Source organism: Octopus bimaculoides, chromosome 19 (genome assembly GCF_001194135.2).
Source record: "Octopus bimaculoides isolate UCB-OBI-ISO-001 chromosome 19, ASM119413v2, whole genome shotgun sequence".
Classification (NCBI taxonomy): domain Eukaryota; kingdom Metazoa; phylum Mollusca; class Cephalopoda; order Octopoda; family Octopodidae; genus Octopus; species Octopus bimaculoides.
This window is the reverse complement of record NC_068999.1, coordinates 28,588,125-28,611,148: the sequence shown is the minus strand read 5'-3', so window position 1 is coordinate 28,611,148 and position 23,024 is coordinate 28,588,125. Positions and strand designations below refer to the sequence as shown.

At 34.4% G+C, this 23,024-nt stretch overlaps 1 protein-coding gene across 2 annotated transcripts in view; it reads left to right on the top strand.

Annotated features, from left to right (window-relative positions):
- LOC106880092 (telomerase Cajal body protein 1) overlaps positions 1-16,675 on the top strand; it is a 142,064-nt gene extending 125,389 nt beyond the window's left edge. For both annotated transcript variants that reach the window (XM_052974765.1, XM_052974766.1), the window contains 6 exons: positions 3,034-3,166; positions 7,702-7,800; positions 10,895-11,013; positions 11,136-11,239; positions 14,158-14,310; positions 16,448-16,675. In XM_052974765.1, the coding sequence (XP_052830725.1) occupies positions 3,034-3,166; positions 7,702-7,800; positions 10,895-11,013; positions 11,136-11,239; positions 14,158-14,310; positions 16,448-16,574 (735 nt within the window). In that variant the 3' untranslated portion in view covers positions 16,575-16,675. The remainder of the gene's footprint in view (positions 1-3,033; positions 3,167-7,701; positions 7,801-10,894; positions 11,014-11,135; positions 11,240-14,157; positions 14,311-16,447) is intronic.
- The last annotated feature ends 6,349 nt before the right edge of the window (positions 16,676-23,024 follow it).

Here is a 23,024-nt window from a genome sequence, read left to right as displayed (position 1 = left end):
GCCGATGGCTGCACCTTGAACCTGCATGTATAGTTTCTTGTTGAACTTTACTATGTGGTTCTTCAAGGTGGTTTTTATACTGGCCCCTATTGCGTGAGCAATCATTTCCTTCATCTGATTGTTGTTCTCAGGGTTTTGGGTGGGTGCAGTCCAGCCACTCCAGCATTCACTGGTGCTTTTTTTCACTGCTGAAGTGATGTTGGTGCTCGTATGGCAGGCATTAGCATAATGAAAACAGCCAAACTGTTTGGTGTATCAAGAAGTACTGTCTCGAAAGTAATGACAGCCTTTGCGAAAGAGGGAAAAACCTCCTCTTTGAAACAAAACTCCGGAAGAAAGCCAAAACTTTCAGATTGGAACCGTCGGACTCTTACACGAATTGTTAGAAAGGATCACAAAAGTACAGCTCCCAAAATTACTGCAGTGCTTAATGACCACCTCAAGAACCCAGTTTCCACAAAAACTGTTTGCCGAGAGCTGCACAAAGCCAGATTTCAGGGGAGGGCTACAATCAGAAAACCACCACTTTCAAAAGCAAATGTTGCAAAGCATTTAGAGTGGAGTAAAAGCATACAGAATTGGTCCCTAGAGCAGTGGAAGAATATTATTTTCTCAGACGAGTCATCCTTTACCTTATTTCTGACCACTGGCCAAGTATACGTGTAGAGACAGCGAAAAGAAGCATTTTACCCAGACTGCCTTCTTCCAACTGTAAAAAATAGAGGAGGATCTGTGATGATCTAGGAGCCTATATCTTAGTAATCCACTGGCCCAATGGTTTCCCTTCATAGCAGAATTAATAGTCAAGACTATTTAAGCATTTTATCTGATCAAATTCATCCTGTGGTTTAGGAACTGTTTCCAGAGAAAAATGCAATCTTTCAGGATAATAATGCACCAATTCACACAGCTAAAGTTGTTACTGAATGGCATGAGGACTATTCTAGTGAAGTTGAACATCTTATTTGGTCACCACAGTCCCCAGACCTCAATATTATCGAACATTTATGGTGCATTTTAGAAAAACAAGTAAGGAGTCAATATCCTCCACCATCATCACTACAAGAACTGGAGACTGTTTTAGCTGAAGAATGGACAAAAATTCCTTTGGAAACAATTCAAGCTGTAATTACTGCCAAAGTCGGTCCTACCCCATATTAAAATATATTTGTTTGAAATTTTAAGGTGTTTCAATTATCTTGTTGAACCCCCGTACATTCATATATATACACACACACACACATGATAGGCTTTTTTCAATTTCCGTCTACCAAATCCACTCACAAGGCTTTGGAGGCTATAGTAGAAGACACTTGCCTGAGATTCCATGCAGTGGGACTGAACCGAAAACCATGTGGTTGTGAAGCAAACTTCTTACCACACAATACACACACACATACACAAAGGCAAATGGCTTCTTTTAGTTTTCATCTTCCAAATCCACTCACAAGACTTTTGTTGGCCTGAGGCTATAATGGAAGACACTTGCCCAAGGTTCCACACAGTGGGACTGAACCCTGAACCATGTCATTGGGAAGCAACCACACTTCCAGCCATTAAAGTGTTAGAAAACAAAAGTAGTTTGAGATGTGTATGCATATAAGACTAGAAATTGATTACTCACCTCTACTTAAAAAAAAGGAGAAACATTTGAAAAATATCATTTATGAACAGTTAGAAATGAATAAAATAGACTGTTTAGATTATATATGAGACTTAAAGTGATGTTCTCAGAGTATTTATTTTCATCTTAGTCATATGCACTTCAGTGACAAACATTTTCAGTGCTGTTGAAGGAATCTAACTTCCAAATTCTATGAAGTACTATGATATAGTTAATCTAATTGGGAGATTTGGGTCCACTGATAGTTTAGAGTAGAAGAAACTTAAGGAAGTTAATACTTTTCAGAGAGATTCCTTAACTAATCAAAACTTGTTTTCTCTAAATTGTGGAGTAATGAAACATTCACTGAAGGTGCAAGATTTGAATATGTAAACTTTAGGCTGCAAGTGAACTGAGAAAGCTGTTTAATATTAGTGGCATTGATTGGTGTACACTAACTACTAGAATTTTCAAAACTCTTTTCTATACATTTTTAAGAATACTTCTAGTGTGCTTAATATGGCAATATATGGCCATTGTTTGATCTGCAAGAATTATTTCTCCTATATTTGAAATGGTAAGGCATTCCTGATATCTGGAATGATAAATATTTAGTTTCTTTGTTCATCTCATTTTTTTTCAATAACATTTATTTCTCTACTTACCTTTTCTATATTTCTTTCAAAGCTGCAAATCAAGTAACTAATGCAATCATTACCCATTTGTATATCATTGCTCTAGGACTCATTGTACTATTTAACAACTTTCAATGATTCAGGCTAAATATTGATTCAAAACACAAAAACATTTTCTTCTCATATGAAAAATTCCAGCATAGACTTGTTGGTCGTCGTCGTCGTCGTTTAATGTCCGCTTTCCATGCTAGCATGGGTTGGACGATTTGACTGAGGACTGGTGAAACCAGATGGCTACACCAGGCTCCAATCTGATTTGGCAGAGTTTCTACAGCTGGATGCCCTTCCTAATGCCAACCACTCAGAGAGTGTAGTGGGTGCTTTTACGTGTCACCCGCACGAAGGCCAGTCAGGCGGTACTGGCAACGGCCACGCTCATCTCGCTCGAGAAACCTCATGTGTCACCCGCACAAGAGCCAGTCCAGGGGCAACGATCTCGCTCGAAAATCCTACAACAACCTCACACAAGAGCCAGTTCAGGGGCACCGGCAACGATCTCGCTCGAAGAAATTTCATGTGTCACCCGCACAAGAGCCAGTCCAGGGGCACTGGCAACGATCTCACTCGAAAAACCTCATGTGTCACCCGCACAAGAGCCAGCCAGTCGTAAAATGTGTGCTATGAAAACTGACAACAGAAAATGAACAAAAAATGGAATAGTAACATTTTCTTCCCTTTCTCATTAAAATATGTCAAAATATCTTTATAAACATATCACTTTTCAATTTTAAAAAGGATGAAATTGCATCAGCACATAGCTTGGCATTCAGTTTGGATGGGCAAAAGCTTTTTTGTGGTTTTAACAAGATGTTAAGAATATTTGATGTCAATCAGCCAGGTCGGTTTTGTACCGAACAAGCAACATATTGTAAGTATTTCATTCTTTCTTTGTATGTATTTGTAATAAGTAAATGGTAAGGTAAAGGTAAAAACTGAATATATTTTGTATAAACCTAACTTTATGATGTATGTGCACCATATTGTGTACTTACAAATGAAAATCGCTTAAAACTAAATTACTATGTTGTATCAACATTACGTGTGTTTTGCACCTGAAAATTCCAAACAATTACACAAGTCTGCGACTGAAAAATTGTTTCACATTTATGAGGTGAAATTGATCAATTTTTACAAGCTGATTTCAAAAATTACAAAGAAATTATCCTATTACCTACAGTTTCTTCACAAAATAAATCATTGCATCTTCCCATTATGCCCAAATTTGACTATTGTCTTTCATTATTATCATTAATTGCCATATTTAAATAACAGTATAACTAATAGGCATAATTTTGAAAAATAAACATCTGGCAACATTTAGACTACTTCAGCTACATAGTGAAGTGCTAGCATCACTAGCTTCAGTCACCTACAAGCAGTGAAGAGAGAAAGACATGCTTTACAAGCTTAGGCTAAAATGTATCTTTTCCTCATCCTTTTTTAGTGTGTATATGCTACATACATTGTTTTATTGTATCATATGTTACATTTCAATACATCTTTAATGATATTATGTATGCATTTAGATGGTGAATCAAATATATGCTGTTTAACAAATGTCCCCCTCCCCTTTCCTTTCAGATCCCCTCTTCATTTGAAGCAAGGATGTCTTCTAGAAGATATACAGCAAGCGTGGATAACTTTTGTTACATTTTTTGCAAGTTTATGATTAAAAATCATCAGAGAAACATTACTGAATTTGTTAACAAATTTTACTATGCCTAGTTTGGTGTGAAATTAAGGCCTGCTCAATTTCTGTTGAAGAACTAAAACACTGGGCAAAATGTACAAAGAAGTCTTTTTGTTTTGGAGTTCCAGTGATATGGAGAGAGCCTAAAAATCACAGTGATGACTGCTACTTTTGCTCATGTAAGATGCAGGCACACAATTTGAAGAGTGGTAAAAATACTATTTATCCAAATCTGCCATCTGCATTGTGACCTGTTGCCCATGGACCAGATGTTCCAGTCCCATCTCCATCAGGAAACCTTGAAGACACACTCGAGTTCTGAGTCAGAAGACAGAAATAGCAATGATGAAGACTTCAATAGCAGTGAAAGTGAAGAACTCAGCTATTCAACCAGTGTGAATTAAATGATCTAGTGGTCTAACAAAGCACAACAGGATGATTTGCAGTGACTTGAAAATAATTTGCATGTTGTTTGGACAACAGTCAGACTACACAAAGTTTTCCTGTTTCTCATGTAAATGGGACAGTAGATCCAGGAACCTCCATTAGTTTAAAAAAGAATAGCCAACTAGGGACACACTTACACTAGGAAAAAAGAATATCCTTCGAAAAAGTTTGGTCAACCTGAAAAGGGTTCTTTTGCCTACTCTACATATAAAACTTAGCCTCATGAAAAAATTCTTAAAAACTTTGTTGCAAGATGGGGAGGGCTTCAGGTGTTTGTGTAACATATTTCTCTTCCTTTACTCAACTATCCCATTTATATTCTGATCCCCATTCCTTGTGAGTATGCCCAGCATTTTGCCATCATCTCTATCCTGCTGCCTCCTGCTCTTTCTCCTCCTCCTGCATTTCCCTCAGGTTAGGCAACCGTGCATTTCCTTTGTAGTTGCACACCTGTTTCTGTCTTCATTCCTGATCTTTCTCTCTCCGGCTGGGTAACCTTGTACTTCCTCTACAGCAAGACACCTGTATCTTTTCATCATCACCTCCTCCCATCTTAAAAGTTGGGTTTTTTTTTATGTCTTGCAAGTACTTGGGGATCCTGTCAGTGTAGGTGCCACTTAAAAGCACCCAGTCCACACTGTAAAGTAGTTGGTGTTCAGAAGGGTATCCAGCTGTAAAAATCTTGCCAAAACTGACCTCGCCTGTACTTGTGCGCTGTAAAAAGCACTACTCACCTTGCCTGTGCTTGTGCCACATAAAAAGCACTGAGTCCACTCTACTGACTGATTGGTGTTAGGAAGGGCATCCACTGTAAAAATCTAGCCAAAACAGTCAGAGAAGTTTGGTGCAGGCTTCGGCCTGACCAGCTCTTGTGGAACCGTCCCATCCATGCTAACATGGAAGATAGCTGTTAAACAATGATGATGGTGATGATGATGATGTTTTCTGATCTGTCAGACATTGAAGTTGAAGAGGGTATATATCAGTGGTTCCCAAAGTGGGCGATATTGGTGGAAAGTTCCCAGGGGGTATTGAAGAAAAGTGGGGCGATAATGGGGTAGCAATTCATGTAAAAAGTGAGGCGATAATGGGGTAGCTTTTCATGTAAAAACAACAAAATAATGGGTTCATTAGGTTAAGTTTTATTTGTTAAATACAGTTGCTTTGAATTTGTTTCAGAAAGAGGTCTATGTTTGTGATGGTTAGTTGGGGTGGGAGTGCTAGGAATGTGGCCTGGGTAGGAGCCTGAAAAAGTTTGGGAACCACTGGTGTATATGTAGAACCAGATACAAGGAAACTTGTCAAGGATGAACATTTTGAAAACTCTCTTAGTGATTCTGAAAAAGATGCATGGATTAGTTTGTTTTAAAGATGTGGGGAAGAACTTCTTGGGTAGTCACCAGGATTCAAACTACAAAGCCATTGTGAGGAGAATGCTGAAAACTTTTGAGGCCTTTAGACTGTAAAATGACCATTGAAGTTCATTTCCTACATGCCCATTTGGATTTCTTTCCAGGAAATCTGGGGGATGTGAGTGTAGAACAGGGAGAAATATTTCATCATGACATAAAGGAGATAGAAAAAAGATATCAGGGAAGATGGAATGTCAATATAATGGCTGACTACTACTAGATGTTACACCATGAATGTCCATCACAGGTAAAAGAGTTCCAAGCATAGTTTCCAAGTGAAAAAGAAGAGATTTTGAGATGCTGAACCTAAAAAATGAATGGAATCCTTATAAAAACTTACTTTCTCACCTTTCACTTGCATTTGTACCATTTTATTTTGTTAAATAAAGTACCAAATTCATTTTTATTAGTTTTATTTTTGTCCTGCCATATGTGGGTTTTCCTACAAATCATGGTATATTTTATCATTAAATTGTGAGAAAACCTTAGGTAATGGGAAAGAGCTTTTTTAATATTTTGAATCAGCACCACAAAAATATATAAAGGAACATGAAATTATCGAAACAATTTTAAAGAAGTTCCATTTTACAGACCTGTGTTATCTAACATCTAACTTGGCTGAAATACCTATAACATTAGCATTTCTGAGTATTGATTTTAACATAGAATGGTATGTAATACAATTAATTATATTGGGTGTCGGTACTATTAGATCTATTCTGCTTTGTTGGATATGTCATTATCACTATAAACTGATTGGAACTAGTTCATGTTTGCAACAACATGTAAGATATGAGCAAGGTATAAGTATTCGATTGTACCTGGATGAAGAACAACAATTTAATTTCTTGCAGTTCAGAAATCCTGATTATTTTAATTGAAATACTCTGAAAGTAAATTCAAACTATTTTCAAATTTTATAACATAAAATGTAGCAAATATGATACAGTACTTCTTTACATGTTAAGTCAAAATAATGCATTTTTCATTAGTAAGTTAGTTTTTTCTATACCTATCAAATTAAAATCATGATATAATAACTAAATTGGTGAACAGTTATTTCACCAATTTTCTGAATATATTGTATTCTAAGAAAGAATAAATTCTTTCTTAAGATGCTTTAAGTTCTTCAAAATTGCTCTTAGCATACTTTTGTTAACACCAGCAGTTGTAACAAATGTAATTTCAAATATCAACCAAAATTGTCTTGTCAAAATCTTTGCTAAACACATTAATAATAAAATAATATTTTCAATTGTTACTGTCATGTTGTATTTTTATGTGTAAAATAATTATAGCTTTAAGTTTTCTTATTAAGCAGTTTTATGATTAACATAAGTTCAACAAGAACAATTTTTATATAATTTCATCTAGTAATTGTAACCAGAAATTTATATCCCATTGATCTCATCTAGAAGTCAAAAGAGCTGATCTGTTACTTTTAAATATTTGTTTTCCTAACTACAAGCAGAAATTGAAGTAGAAAACAAACGATATTATAACTTGTTTATAATGCTAATAAGAGCAATTTTTTATATCTAATTTGATCATTAGTTTTTTTGGTCCATTAATTGACATATTGAAGAGATGTGCAGCTTGAACTTTGATGAGTCATAAACTGTATACAAGAGTGTAGATAAGAGCTTAGGTTTATATTTTCTTAATATTCAGCAATAAATAAGCATTAATGTGTTCAGCAGTTTGCTTTGGTATGTTTAGCATGTATAAATATTCTTTAAATAATTTACTTCCAAACTAACTTCGTTATATGTGTTTATGAGAGAGAGAGAGAGAGAGAGAGAAAGAATGAGAGACAATAGATGACATATAGCCATTTTATTTTTATAACATCAGCAAAGAAAAGAAAAAATGGCCAGTCTGGAATTATATCATGTATTGCACCTAGCCCTGTTGACATGTCCTTGTATGCTACAGGTTCTTACTCTAAAGAAAGTAAGTTACTGTTTTCACCTTCATGTCATAAATCTTACATTTCTTTTTCATTCTACGAACATCTGATTTTATTACTCTGTTAGTATTGCATATGTTTTTAAATAGCTATTCTCATATAGAAAACTGTAGAATGTAAGTATAAGAGACTGTGAAACTAAACTTTATATATGTAGATTATACAAAAAAAAAAAAAAAATTAGTAGACTACTTTAAACACAATACTGATCAGTCAGATAAGCAAATCTATAGCAACATCAAAACTTCTATTGGTTTTTAACAATTTCAATAACATTGAAATGTGAAAAAAAAAAAAAATTAAAAAATTTTCCGATCTTGTTTGTTTTCCTAACTACATGATAACAAGGCAATGGATGAATGAACATTTATAATGTAGAAATGTTATCCATAGGTATCTTATATCCAAGAGAGGATAAGATCCTTCATAAGATTGTTTAAAAGCAGTATTTAGCTTGGTACAAAATATGTAAATGTAAAACCAGCATGCGTAGTTTAAGGTATGAGATTATATAGATTGTTCAAGTGATGAAATATTAGAATTTATAGTGTAGCTCTATGAGTAGAAAAAGAAATACAATTATCCAGTTAGTAGTGTGTGTATATTTATAATTGTATAATCAGTTTTAAGCAAGAAATTAAGTGTCTAAATAAACAGAAACAGAAGCCAAAAAAATGAAACAAATTAATATCTACTGCAAACTAGACAAACTGAAGGAAACTATAGTTTGGCAATTATCCATTGATAATGATCTAGTGTCTATTCTGGATCCAACATTTGTTCAAATTTAATAATTTCTGAAATTCTTGAAAATAGGCTAGTACCACAAGACAGCTAGTCAGCTCTGGCTGCTGGAGCTGAAACTAACATGACTCTGTTGGAAAGTAGGTCTAGAGAAAGCATGAACCAAAACTACGTGCTTTTCTCCTCCATTGGCCAGTTGAAGCTTAAATTGTGTCATAACAGTTAACTGGTACTGGCTGCTGGTACCTACCAGTGAGTATTTAAAAGGAAATTTGCCAGGGTGGTCATTCACCCGCTGACATTCATTGATGTTGTATTGAAGAAACTAAAGAACAAAAAACCAAAGAAGAAAGAAAAAAAATGCACCCAACACCAGAGCTTATGACACCTCTGATAGGGGAGGGGGGTACGTCAAAAATGGTAGTGAGGTAGGGGCTGAAACCAGACATGCTTCCTCCTGATGCTGTCCTTAGCCACTGGATCCAATAAAGGAGCTGTTCAGGTAGCGAACCATGAAATGTGGTTGGAATTCCTTCCTCCTAGAAAATCTTTGTAAAGTGGTATTTTGTATTAAGATTAAATTTTGTGGGGATTATTAGACATGTATATCTCCATGAATAAAACACTTGATGACTGGAGAGCAAAACAAAGCTTAGATACAAACTTTGTAACTATACACTTGAAAGATCAGGTTAACAGTTTGGAAGTTAGAAATTAAATTTCATTCAATTTCTGTAGATTAAGTTCATCAGGTTATAAGTTTCAAAAGAAATAATTTTATAGAAGTAAGGCTGCTTGTGTATTTAATGTGGAATTTCAGCTTCATGTGAATCTAAAAGATAGAGATTAATAGTAAGGTGTGACTAATGTAAAAGTGTGTTGAACAGGTAAAATAATTTTTAAGAGTTGTGTATTATTAGGGTGGAGGTTGCATTTGGATTTTACAAAAGTATTTACTAAGGTCCAATATTTAACAGCAATCATTGAGAATCTGATGAGATCATTAACTTGTTATTAGATGCATGTGTGTGATTAAAAACTGATAATGAGAAATGGTAAGTTAAAGGAGGATTTATTAGGTCGTCTATAGAGCTTTTCAGATAGTAACTGTAATTTTAGTTGTATTAAATCTTAAGTGTATGGGAAAATATTGTTGCTGTTCTGACAATAATAGTTTTTTACTTATTCTTTTAATAAACTGCATTCATCTATGGTATTGATTGGAAGCCATCTTGTGTAATTGGTAAAAAGCTCTCACACCTGAATTAGGCATATCAAGTAAATGTTAAATGAAGTTCTGAAAAATTTTTAGCAAAATCCTGCTTTTTGATAATGAATTAATACATGAAATGTAGAGATTGGTGATATTGATATTGTTGTGTAACCCCAAGTGTATTCTATCAAGCAGACCTACAGTATACAGTCAAACAACTGCTTAGGCATGGGTGACAAATTTGTCCATGTCTAGTAGGCTGGCTTGAAGGCTTATTCTAAAATAGAATAAGGATTTCAAAACGTAGCTTGTTGTAACCAACATATAATAACTATTGTCTTGGAAATTCTCCTTTTCATAAGTTGCTCGAAGGCTATGTGCATGTAGTTGAAGTTGGTAATCTTCATCACCACAAAGCAATTTTTTGTGCAGGTTTCTTCTCAAATATCAATGTGGCCCCAGGATTGTTTTCATGTGTCAAAATGAACTACTCTAGGGATCTTTTATTTTTAGTATTTTTGTTTTGTTGTATAAGTGGTCTTTGGATATATCTGTAAGCATACTATGATGATCTGAACTGTACAGTTTTATATTATTTACAGTTTACTATGCAGAAATTAGGGGAACTAGCAATATTGCCATAATCTAAAATTAATGTAATATATTATTTATATATTACTATTACTATATGTTGGGCAGATGTAGTGCTTATGAGTGCTGTTTTGTTTCATTTAATATCTTTTATATATGTTGGGACTCTTAGACCTTCTGTTTTCTGATTGTGGTATATTTATATTATTAGATGGAATGGTTGATTTATCTGATACTTTCTAACATTACTTTTAAGAAGAGAAACACTGGATTTAGTAGATGTTACTTTAAATTTTCTAAGTAATCAGTGTAGGGCTGGAGTAATTATGCAGCTGTGTCTAAAGAGTGGTGGGAGTGTGTGAGTATGATGTTATCTGTTGATGAGACTGCATGTCTTATTTTGTGGAATTGTTAAATGGTCATGCCTCTCACCACCCTTAATATGCATTAAAGTGATTTGGATTATTAAAAATTTTAATGAAAAATATTTGAGTTCATTGTTAATAAATTTTCTTTTTTTAATTCTGTAGTTGCCCTTTACATGACATCATCTGAAAGTATGCTTTGTATGCTAAAAGGCCATAAAGGTGGAGTGACACACATAATGTTTTCTTCAGATGGAACTAAACTTTACAGTGGTGGTCGTAAAGTAAGTTATGTTGATATCATTGTTTATTTCTCTATTTGTTGCAGTCTTCAAATTTATTCAGTTTTAAATTTTAGTTTATGTTAATATTCTGAACATAATTTAATTTTTTTTTTTTTTTTAAGGATCCTGAAATACTTTGCTGGGATTTACGGAATCCAGGCACTGTATTATATGTTGCAACACGTCAAGTTGAAACTAATCAAAGAATTTATTTTGATCTTTCACAGTATGTTAATTTTAAATTTATTTGTAAGAAACCAATAAAACAATTCAAAATATTTTCCAATAACTCTATGTAAATGTTACACCAGAAGTAGTTTTTGTGGAACAATAAGTCATTGACAGTTCATGACAACATTGAGGGTACTTTTGAATTTTTCCCATCAACCAATAATTTCCCAGGCCCTAAACATCCCAGGAAGTGATGGAGATCACTGCAAAATTCATATCCTGATAATCTTTTTTTCTTGCTGTAAGGGATTTTTAAAAGAAAAGAAGAAAGGAATTAGAAACTATCACCTGAGGGAACACATTTCTGTCATGTATGACCAATATGTCAATCGAATGATGAAAGTACATGAAGAGAAAAGTCAGAGAATTGTTTATATGGATGAAAGCTACATCCACATGAACTGTTGTCGGTATGAGGATCCATTGTATGACCAAATGATGAGCAAGACCTTACAACTATTGCATGCCATAAAGGACAATGATATTGTTTCGTTGCTGCAGTTATAGATGCCAATCATAGTATTCTGGAAGATTAATGATTGGAGAACAACAGGCTGGATTATTGATGGATATGCTTGATATCTTTGAAGGGGAAAAGAAGCAAACAAAGGATTACCGTGGCATGTTTGATCACAAATACTTTGACAAACGGATGAGACAGCTATTGCAGTTTTTGAAAGGGAGAAATTTTTCCAATGCTCTTATTGTGATGGACAATGCCAAGTACCATAAGAAGTTACCCGAAAATATTCTGTGAAAGAATGACCAGAAAGTAGCATTACAAGAAGTATATGCAAAATATGGAATTGGTTTTGATGACAATGACACAAAGGCTATGTTATGGGATAAACTGCATCTGTATATTCAAGATAATGTAATTCTTGTTATTGCAAGAATGGCTCAAGATGAAGGACATGGAGTAAATATTTTCACCACTTCATTACTTGTTTTTGCAACTAACTGAGACTGTCTAGGCTGTTGTAAAAGGAGAGGATGGTAGGCAGTACACAACTGACATTACATTCAAAGATGTACTTCAACATCTGAAAGGTGCTTTTCATCATCTGAAAGAAAATACTGTTCAAGGATGCATCAATAAAGCAAATAGGAATCTGAGAAGACTTTTGGAATACACATACATGCAACATCAGAGGCGGTCTTAAAGTTTTTTAACAAGTTTCAATTGTACTCTCAATGCTGTTGCGGACTGTGAAATAAATGCTAATAATATTTTTTCTGTTGTATTTTAGTGATGATATTATATTACTAGCACTAAATCGTTCTTATTTTATTAGCTTCATTATATTACTGGCTCCTCATTTATTACTGGCAGAAATCTTTGAATAATAAAAATCTCTAAGGATTTGAACTTTAATCCTATGGAGCCAATAAAAATATGGAAAAAAAATTTAACTTTGTTCTCTACTGCATTTCCTCTTCCCTCAGTAGTTAAATATCAATAATTTGTTATAAGTTTTAGCTATTATTTTACCACTGTTAATTGTATAATGAGTGGAGGCGCGTGGCTTAGTGGTTAGGGTGTCAGCATCATGATCGTAAGATTGTGGTTTCGATTCCTGGACCAGGCGATGTGTTGTGCTCTTGAACAGAACACTTCATTTCACGTTGCTCCAGTCCACTCAGCTGGCAAAAATGAGTAACGCTGCGATGGACTGGCGTCCCATCCAGCTGGGGAACACATCCGCCATTGAAACCAGGAAACCGGACCCATGAACCTGGCTAGGCTTTAAAAGGGCGCATTTATTTATTATATATAATTGTATAATGAAGAATAAGCCAACAAAATAGAACACAAATTCTCTCATATCGCATCCTACATGCACATAAAAAAATGATGAGATGATCACAGCAGGAATATTTTTGATCAGGGTAAACTGACTTGTACTAAACAACAGTAACTTAACAAGGAAGCCTTTATGCAATCACTCAGCTCAAAAAGAGGACATATTGGATAATGTAAACTGTATACTCCAAAAAATATGAGACAGTTTTAGCTGGAATGCTTTTGAAGATAGTTCTGTTCTATTAGATTTGACCTAGGGGCTAAACAATTACAATTTAATGATATATTCTGAAGATTCTGATGACATAATCATTTAATTACAAATCATTTTGTATCTTAATTACTTAGTCAAGGGATGAAGAACAAGACATATTACTCCTTTCAGAACCCCCCAAGAATGGTGGAAGGAAGGAGGGAATTTATCTGTAGATCAGAGAGCTGGTTCCAATGATTGCAACAGTAATGCTCTTGGAATTAGTAAAATGACTACACCTTCATATTTCTCTTCTTCTATAACTTCTTAGAAATTAACATCTTTTTTTAAAAATTGTCTGGATTTCTTAAAATACTAAATGAAATAAAATGGAAATTTGAGTTTTCTACATTAAGTTATATAAATATGTATTGTCTCACTGTGAAACTAGGCCCAAATGGTTAGACCACAGAACCATTTTTTTTTTTTTTTGGTCGCTTAGAATGAAGATCAAATAGGCTAGTTATACTTCCTTCTTCAAAGCTGCTGAATAACAATGACAGGAAGCTAATATTAAAATCTAAACAAGATTGTGCCAAACATGATTCCTTTACATAATAGAACAAAGTTGATAGTCTGACAAAAATTACTGGTGTCCTAGAGCAGGGTGGACTATGAACAAATATATATTTAGCCTTATTATGATTTATACCCTGTGTTTGACCACAGGGTATAATTTTACAAAGAGACCAAATACATAAAGATATGAAATAAAGATAACTGATATGAAATAAAGATAACAACAACAACAACTTACATGAATTTCAACAAATTACTTAAAAGAAGTATATGCCTTTGATTTTTAGATTGATTTGGTTCTTGAAAATATTAAAATTATCAATCATTATTTTAACAGTTCTGGTCAGTATTTAATATCAGGAAACCATGATGGTACAATTACCATTTGGGACACATCTAAGACCTCTGAGAATCAAAGTACAAATGGAGAATATAGTCTCTTATCCCATTTAACATATTCTGGCCATACAGACAGTGTCAATGGAGTTAGGTATGTTGTGTTTTAATCATTCATTAAGTATTTACTATCGTTAATTTTAGTGTTTATAACCTACATGTTCTCTTGTTTTTTCATTATTTATGTTAATAAATATAATTATATAAGTTGATATAAATAATCTTATTCTAGTATTGTAAACTTTCTCAGTAGCAATATTCTCATTATGACTATACCATCTGAATAAATTCTTTTGCAAGCCATCATCAATATGGGAGAAGTTTAATGAACTTCTGTACTACTAGAAACAATAAGGTCCTCCTTCTGATTAGATGGATGTGCAGTGCTAACCTCAAGAAAGATGATGGGAACAAGCCAAAAAGACCAATTTGACCTTGGATTATCATCAGACATCAAAGAGATAACATCAGTGTTTAAGCAGTTGGGTATGAAGCTGTTGTCAGCTGCAAGGGAGATATGAGAAGCCATCTTGGCAGGGTTTAGAAAATGAAAAAATGTGGTACCTGGGAGGCTGCTATATTGCAAACCTATTCATGTTAGTATAGAAAATGGACATAAACCAATAATTAGCCTTTACCTCTTTTCATTACTTTCTAATCTAAATAACTTTGACTGATTGAATATATTGCATAAATAAACATTGTCAGTGTTTGCTATGTATTTATTCATGTTGCCATATACAGCATATGACCACTTAGGCTTTTGTTTATTTCTTCTGTGACACCTAGAATCATAAGAATGACCTTATCATTTCTTCTCAAATCATCCTCTTCTATGAGTACCTGACAAGTTGTTAACAGTAAAAGGCATTTATGAAATGAAATCCATGAACTACTCACATGGTTCACTAGAAGTAGATAGTTTCTTTCATAGTAGTAGTATCGGGACATGCGCTGTAACAGCGCATTGCTGAATCCATCATTTGTGTACTGTTTCTTATAGATTGACTTTTCATATTCAACAGATCATGCTCATCCCATTTCTGTCCAGCTCCACATATCTTTTACATTCAATGTCCATATTATATTATATGTGCTTTATGAAGTCTGCTTTTTTGATGAAGAGAAAAACCCCTGGCAACTATTTTTCTTTGAATCTATCTAAAGAACTAATTAGATTATCTCACTAGGCACATGACCTAGAGGTTAGGGTATTGTACTCACAGTCACCAGATCATGGGTTCAATTCCCAGACTGAGCAGCATGTTGTGTTCTTGAGAAAAACACTTCGTTTCACATTGCTCTAGCACTACATGGGGACCAACATGTCAAAGAATATATTCAACATTTTCTCTGCATGTCATAAAAGTCAACTAAAAGAGGTTGAGGTAGGATTTGCACTCCAATCTTGTAAAACCCTCACCAGCAACAACTACCCAAACAGATCCATATGTTGGAGGGTTGTCGTCTGAGTGGTGCAAAGATGTCATCTACTGAGAGTAATAGGGAAACACCAACAAATGATGGATTCAGCAATGCGCTGTTTCTGTGCATGTCCTGATACTACTATTAGTGAAAAAAATTATCAACTACTTCTAGTGAATCGTTTGAGCAGTTGATGGACTTCATTTCATAACTGCCATTTACTGTTAACAACACTTGTACATTTATTATATCTGAAGTTCCTACAAGATCCCACTATACTGTTTGCATATCCATTTCCCTGAGTGTGCAATATCAAATTCCTACCATTCCCTTTGTCTGGACAGGGCCCTGGTGAACATCTAACTTGATATTAAATTCCTCACTAAATTTGTTTTCTTTCCTAACAATGACGGAAACATTATCTTCGTCCATACAGGTATGCCATTGCTCTGAGCTTTCACGTGGCTTAAAAAGATCTCACAAGATATTCATCTCTACTTAGTTTTTCTTTGTCTCCACCACATTAAAGTGTGAAGGACTACCATCAACTTCATAAGTTTACATGAAGTAGTGGACCAAATACTTGAAGCTAAAAAATTGTCACCTATACCATGAAGTATAGCTTAAGTTGGAGGGAACTAAAATTCTATATGCCTCTTAATCATGGAAACCTGTAGGATCAGAATAAAATTACCATATATAATGCATCAGAGATTTAAGTAAACAATTAGTTTACATTTAAAATTGATTTATATTTTTGTAAAAAGTTTTAGAAAGTGAATGGTTATTTTCATTTATACTTTCAGCCTCCATCCAACTTTCCCTTTAGTGGCCTCAAGCTCAGGGCAGTGGCATACCTGTATGGATGAAGATTCTGAAGATAGTGTTCCTGTCAATTATTCAAATGATCTGCGATTGTGGTGGTTTCAGTAAATTAAAATTTAGAAAGTAGCAGTCAAATGGTTAATATATTGCATTTTTTAATCTTTGTGGATATAATAAAATATGAAGTACATATTAAAAGCTTTTTAAAACATCGTCAGTGTGATTTACTGTAAATTAGTATATGTATGAGAATATATATACATACTTATAGATATATACATACACATACATACATACATTCACACATATATACAACGCCAATCAATTTGCCATGTGCTTTTCAACTTTTCAATCAAATATTTCCACAATAACTACAATGATCAGAGTGAATGAAACAGCATAAGAATGTGTATATATATATATATATATAAGGGATGAAATTATCATTATAAAATAATAACAATAATATCAATAATACTAACTGATGAAGAAATGTAAGTTGCAAAACTTTGAAAAGGCATGCTTTGCAAGCTCAATAACTGAGTCAAAGGGTCATAATATTGTATAAGTAAATGTTAGATTAAGTGTGTAACACATTGCAAACCAACTTGGAGAAATATACATATGTTCTACTATTTTATAAAAGTATCTAATATTTGCAAAACTATCTAAGTTAATAAAGCAGACACCTTTTGATTGGAAGATGCATATGTAAGTTGAGAAAATTATAAACAGTGAGAGGTAGAAGTTGGCTAGGGTACTGGACAACCTGTTTATAATCTCTATATTAATTTGAGTAATACAAATAATACATCATCTATAATCTGCAGTGTATATTCTATATTAAAGGGTGTTTTGTTAATGATCTGCCTTATTAGTTTGCATGGATGTTCCATTACAAAAGAAAACATGGGGGAAAATATTTAGATTCAGACCCCAAAACTCTCTTGGTCTAACATATGAAATAACAAAATCAAGATGCATAGAGAGGTGCTGTCTTGTTTGTCATAACAATTCATGCTAACGTATTAAATCGAGAATACATTCCACATAAGAGACTTCTCAAACTTATTTCCAAGACTCTTTTTCCTTTGTTGATACAAATCTCACAAAAATTAGTTTCTCCATGCCTGTCACAAATTAAGATTGAACTGAAAAACAGTAGTAATTAATATAGTTGTGGTAATAAATGAAAGCCACTCGTAACTAGTATAATACTTCCCACAGAGTTTGTCACTCTTGTTCAAATTTCATCTTTGATACCAAATTTTTATTTTGCTTTCACTATTCATTATTCATATATCTATTACCTATACACTAACAGTGATTCTACTTCAGAATATAGATCAAAATATTTTGAAACTTGAAGGTAATATCAGTTGAGAGTGGTAGTTGAGTTAATTAAGTGCAACTGACATATTTGTAGTTCACATATTACATTGGTGAAAATATATTACCTTCTTTGCCTACTGCAAGTATATATTATAGAAAAACAGCTCTCTACTGTAAGTAGTAAAAAGGTACTGTTTCATTAATTTAGTTATGTGTTTAACTCCTGTGGGCATAGTTTACAGATAAATTGGCCTTAACAAGTTAACTTGTTCAAGATATACCCCATGAAGATAGTCTTTTGAGCATATGTACTAGATTATAAAAACTACCATTACTGATATATTGAATTTCTACAATAGTCCTAGTGAAAAATAATAGTTTTTAAAATTGTTAACTATATACTTTGATCTTAAATAAAATGCAAGTAGACATTGTGCTAAAACAAAAGTTAACAATTTAGAACCACATGTTCTGAGTTTCTGTAAGATCAAAATTACAGACCATATCCTGAAATTAAGCCTGAAAATCCCATAACATGAGGTAGCTGTAATGCAGGGAAAACTTGTAATTACTGGATTGTATAAACATCACAGTTTGATCTTTAGCAGTGTGCAAGTTTCATAGTTAATGTTTACAAAAGTTGATTTTTATGTAACATTCCGAGTTTCGGATACCGAGGTGGGAGCCCACGCCAACATCTCTTCAGTTATCCGGCCATTGAAAATTCCTGTGAAAAATGACCGTTAAACAAAAGGAAATTACTGTGTGGTTGACCATCATTAAGACAAAAGAGCTAATAGACCACTAAGTAAGGGGAGGGGGTAAAAGTAAGGGAGTAGAGAAGTCTATAGGTTCGTGTAAGCGCACCAATCCGTACATTCACCTATATTTAAATACTAAACCATCCTTGCTTTAAACAGACATGCTCACCCACATACTCGCCAAAAACTATACATCTACGTACATATGCATATATATATACACACCCTCACTCACACACACCCAACAACCCCGCACCCATACACACGAACGCAAAAAAAAATTTTTTTATAGGGCTAAAAGCAAAAAACAGTGTGAGAAAGCTATAAGGTTAAAACGCGTCTAAACTGTGCATATTTTCACATGTATGCACATATCTATATGCACGTACATGCACACACTCATAAGCGCACACATAAGGTTCCATGTATGTGTCTATAGACACACAGGAAAAAAATAGGGTGGAGGGGAGAAAACAGAAAAATGTGTGGAAAAAATACAAAACAACTCTATAATTATGTAAAAAAATATTTAAAAAAAATATATAAAAATATTAAAAATATAAAAATATAAAATCCAAGTAAAAAGTATAGAAGGGTAAAAAGCTTATACATAGACACAATATAGAAAGCAAATCCTATCAGTACAGTCCTATCAGCAAGTCCTATCAGCAAGTCCTATCAGCAAGTCCTATCAGTAAAAATATTTTTAAAATATATAAGAAATCTAAGTAAGAAGTATAGAGAGATAAAAAGCTTATACATAGACACAAAATAGAAAGCAAGTCCTATCAGTAAAACTCAGGGGTACCAAAAACGTAGCATGTGGACATGATCCGAAAAGTTCAGTCTTTGAATTTAGACATGTGGTGGGGGTCTAAGCTGCCTTTCCAGATGAGCCATCTTTCCATATCACATAGACCGCACCTTCTGCTGCTGCTGGCTTACACTTGACAAAGATCTTCCAATGAATGTTGTAACTGACACCTTTATCTTTTAAAGACCATATATGACTGGATAATTTGGTCGTTTTCCTTTTGTCCCAGTGCCTGAAACTCAAAGTGTGATTACTGAATCTGGCTTTGAAATTACCCTCCATGAGGCCCACGTATTTCTTCATGGAAACTGTGTCGTTAGTGGATACAGAGTCCATGGTGGCCTCATAAATGATGGTTTCAGACATGCAAGCTCCATTTAGCGGGCACAAGTTTTTATCTCTGCATGAACAGCTGGCTTCATATTGCGGCTTTTGTGTGTTGTGTGCGATTATGTTTCTAAAATTAGCAGTTGAGCTGAAACTGATTTTAAAGTTATGTCTGTTGAAGATCTTTCTATAATTGTGGTTGGCTGGAAAGTGTCTGTCTATCAGAAGTACTTGCCTATATTAAAGGTCACTTCGGGTGAGTAGGGGTGTGTGAACCAGATGGTTTTCCTATTCCTATGCTTTCCTCTCTTTGTTACTGGACTGGTGGCAGGTGTATAGGTTATTTCCTCATTAAAACCACTATCTTTAGAGCCTTATTATATACTGGGGCAACACTATTAAAAATGTCCCTATCAGAGGAGAATCTAGAGATTCTTTTACTAATGTTTTTAACTAAATTTTTAAACACTATGAGGGGATGGCAGGAACCCACATTGATGTAGCTAAGTCTATCGTTGGGCTTCCTATAAGGTTTATAAATATTCTTATTTAGATCTAGGGACACATCTAGGTAATTGACAACCGTCAGGTTGGTATCTGTAGTTATGCTAAGACCGAAGGTTTTCATCAAATGGATAATATCCTTCCTGAACCAATCTTGTGCTGGTCCATTGGTATTAGTGGTTAAAGCTAGGGCATCATCTTTATAAATTGCGAAGTGTACTTTAGGAAAAGTCTTGCCCAACATATCTAGTAGGAATAATCCAATAAGATCGCATATGCCTGCTCCATCATATGACCCCATGCTCACATTGAAAGCACCCTCTGTATCGGTAGTCTTGACCCACTCCGCGTTCTCACTGATGAGTAAAATCTTTCTAGCATGGAAGATTATGTCTTTATCCTGTGTACTGATTTCTAAGAATCCGCTTGCAAAGGTAAGGGCTTTATCTAGCAGTTCTTTTATTTATCAAAAAAAAAATTTTTTTAAAATATTTTTTACATAATTATAGAGTTAATGTTTTGTATTTTTTCCACACATATTTTTCTGTTTTCTTCCCTCCACCCTGTTTTTTTCCTGTGCGTCTATAGACACGTATATGGAACCTTATGTGTGTGCGGGTATGTGCGTATATAGATATATGTGCGAGCATGCGAAAATATGCGCAGTTTAGACGCAGAGTGGGTCAAGACTACCGATAAATAGGGTGCTTTCAATGTGAGCATGGGGTCATATGATGGAGCAGGCATATGCGATCTTATTGGATTATTCCTACTAGATATGTTGGGCAAAACTTTTCCTAAAGTACACTTCACAATTTACAAAGATGATGCCCTAGCTTTAACCGCTAATACCAATGGACCAGCACAGGATCAGTTCAGGAAGGATATTATCCATTTGATGAAAATCTTCAGTCTTAGCATAACTACAGATACCAACCTGACGGTTGTCAATTACCTAGATGTGTCCCTAGATCTAAATAAGAATATTTATAAACCTTATAGCTTTGGGTGCAGGGTTGTTGTGTGGGTATGTATGCATGTATATATATATGCATATGTACATAGATGTATAGTTTTTAGCGAGTATGTGGGTGAGCATGTGTGTGTTTACATATATGTATAGTTTTTGGCGAGTATGTGGGTGGACGTGTGTGTTTAAAGCGAGGGTGGTTTAGTATATAAATAAAGGGAATGTACGGATTGGTGCGCTTACGCGAACCTATAGACTTCTCTACTCCCTTACTTTTACCCACTCCCCTTACTTAGCGGTCTATTCGCTCTTTTGTCTTAATGACCGTCAACCACACAGTAATTTCCCTTCGTTTAACGGTCATTTTTCACAGGAATTTTCAATGGCTGGATAACTGAAGACATGTTGGCGTGGGCTCCCACCCTGGCATCGGAGTTTTATCATGACTACCGAATAAGTGTCACATATTTTTACAGATAAATTCTTCTATTTACATAATATCGAGGTCTCTTTCTTTCTTTTGTTGTCCTTCCTATCAATATATATATATACACACACAGGGTGCGTAAGATATTTGAGGACAGATTTATGTTTATAAGAAAACAGATATATAATAACTTTATTCATCAAAAAATGCTATGAGGATAAAAATAAACCTTCTCTATAATGTCATTCAATAAAGCCAACTTCAGCTTCAACAACTGCTTCTATATGAGATTTAAATCATCTACATGCTCAAATCAAGTGGTCCTGGTTCATTTTAGACATTACTCTGACTATGGCAGCTTTCATAGAATCTTTGGTGTTATGGGCGTATTCATTGACCTCTCTCTCAACAAAACTCCACATGTAATAGTCCAATGGATTGAGATCTGGGGAATTAGGAGGTCAAATGTTAGGGTTTATATGATCATGAATATTTTCAGCCATCCACTCCTGTGTTACTAAAGTCATGTGTGATAGTGCAGAATCTTACTGAAACACATATGGCCTTCCATTGCATACACTGTCTGTCCAGGGTTTAACAATTGATTCCAGAACCTCAATGTAAGTGGCAGAGTTAACTCTAAGGTTTTTTGGAAAGAGGTAAGGAGGCATCACATGTTCTTCATTGCTGACAACCCCTAAAACCATGCCAGTTGAAGGAAATTTTGTATGCATAACACTTGGAACTTCAGAAGGGTCTACACATAACCATCTACCATTTCTTCTGCTAACTTTTTGATGTTGGTCGAAGTTTTTCTCATTTGAGAAAAACCAAATCAAATCTTCTGCTAGAGTTTTCAGTTTGTTTAAGAACCTTTTAGATCTGATGTAGTGATTTGATTTTCTTTTGCTTTTTCTGACAAACTGACCTTTCCTCATCATATAAGACTTATATCTGATGTCTTTGTGGACAACATTTCTGATTGTTCCTTCTGACCTCATGGACTTTCTGGGATTGTAACTAATGGTCTGTTGAACTTGCTGGACAAATTCATGTGTTCTGATGATTTCAGAGCATGTAGAATGCTTTTTATGCTTAGATACTGGTGATATGTTTCCATCTTCAGTTCCTAACTCCTTACAAACTTTGTAGACAAAATATCTGGCAACTTTTAAAAATCGAGATATTTCTAAACCGCTATGCTCAGCCTTTGTAACCACAATAACAGCATTCTTCTTCATTTCATGAGTAAGCTGAGGGTCTGCCATTATTATTTTCTGAAACAAAGATTATACAAAGTTTGCAAAAAATGCAGTAATGACCCAAAAAAGGTATGTCTTCAAATACCTTACGCACCCTGTATATGTGTGTGTGCATGTGTGTGTGTGTGTGTGTGTGTGTGTGTGTGTGTGTGTGTGTGTGT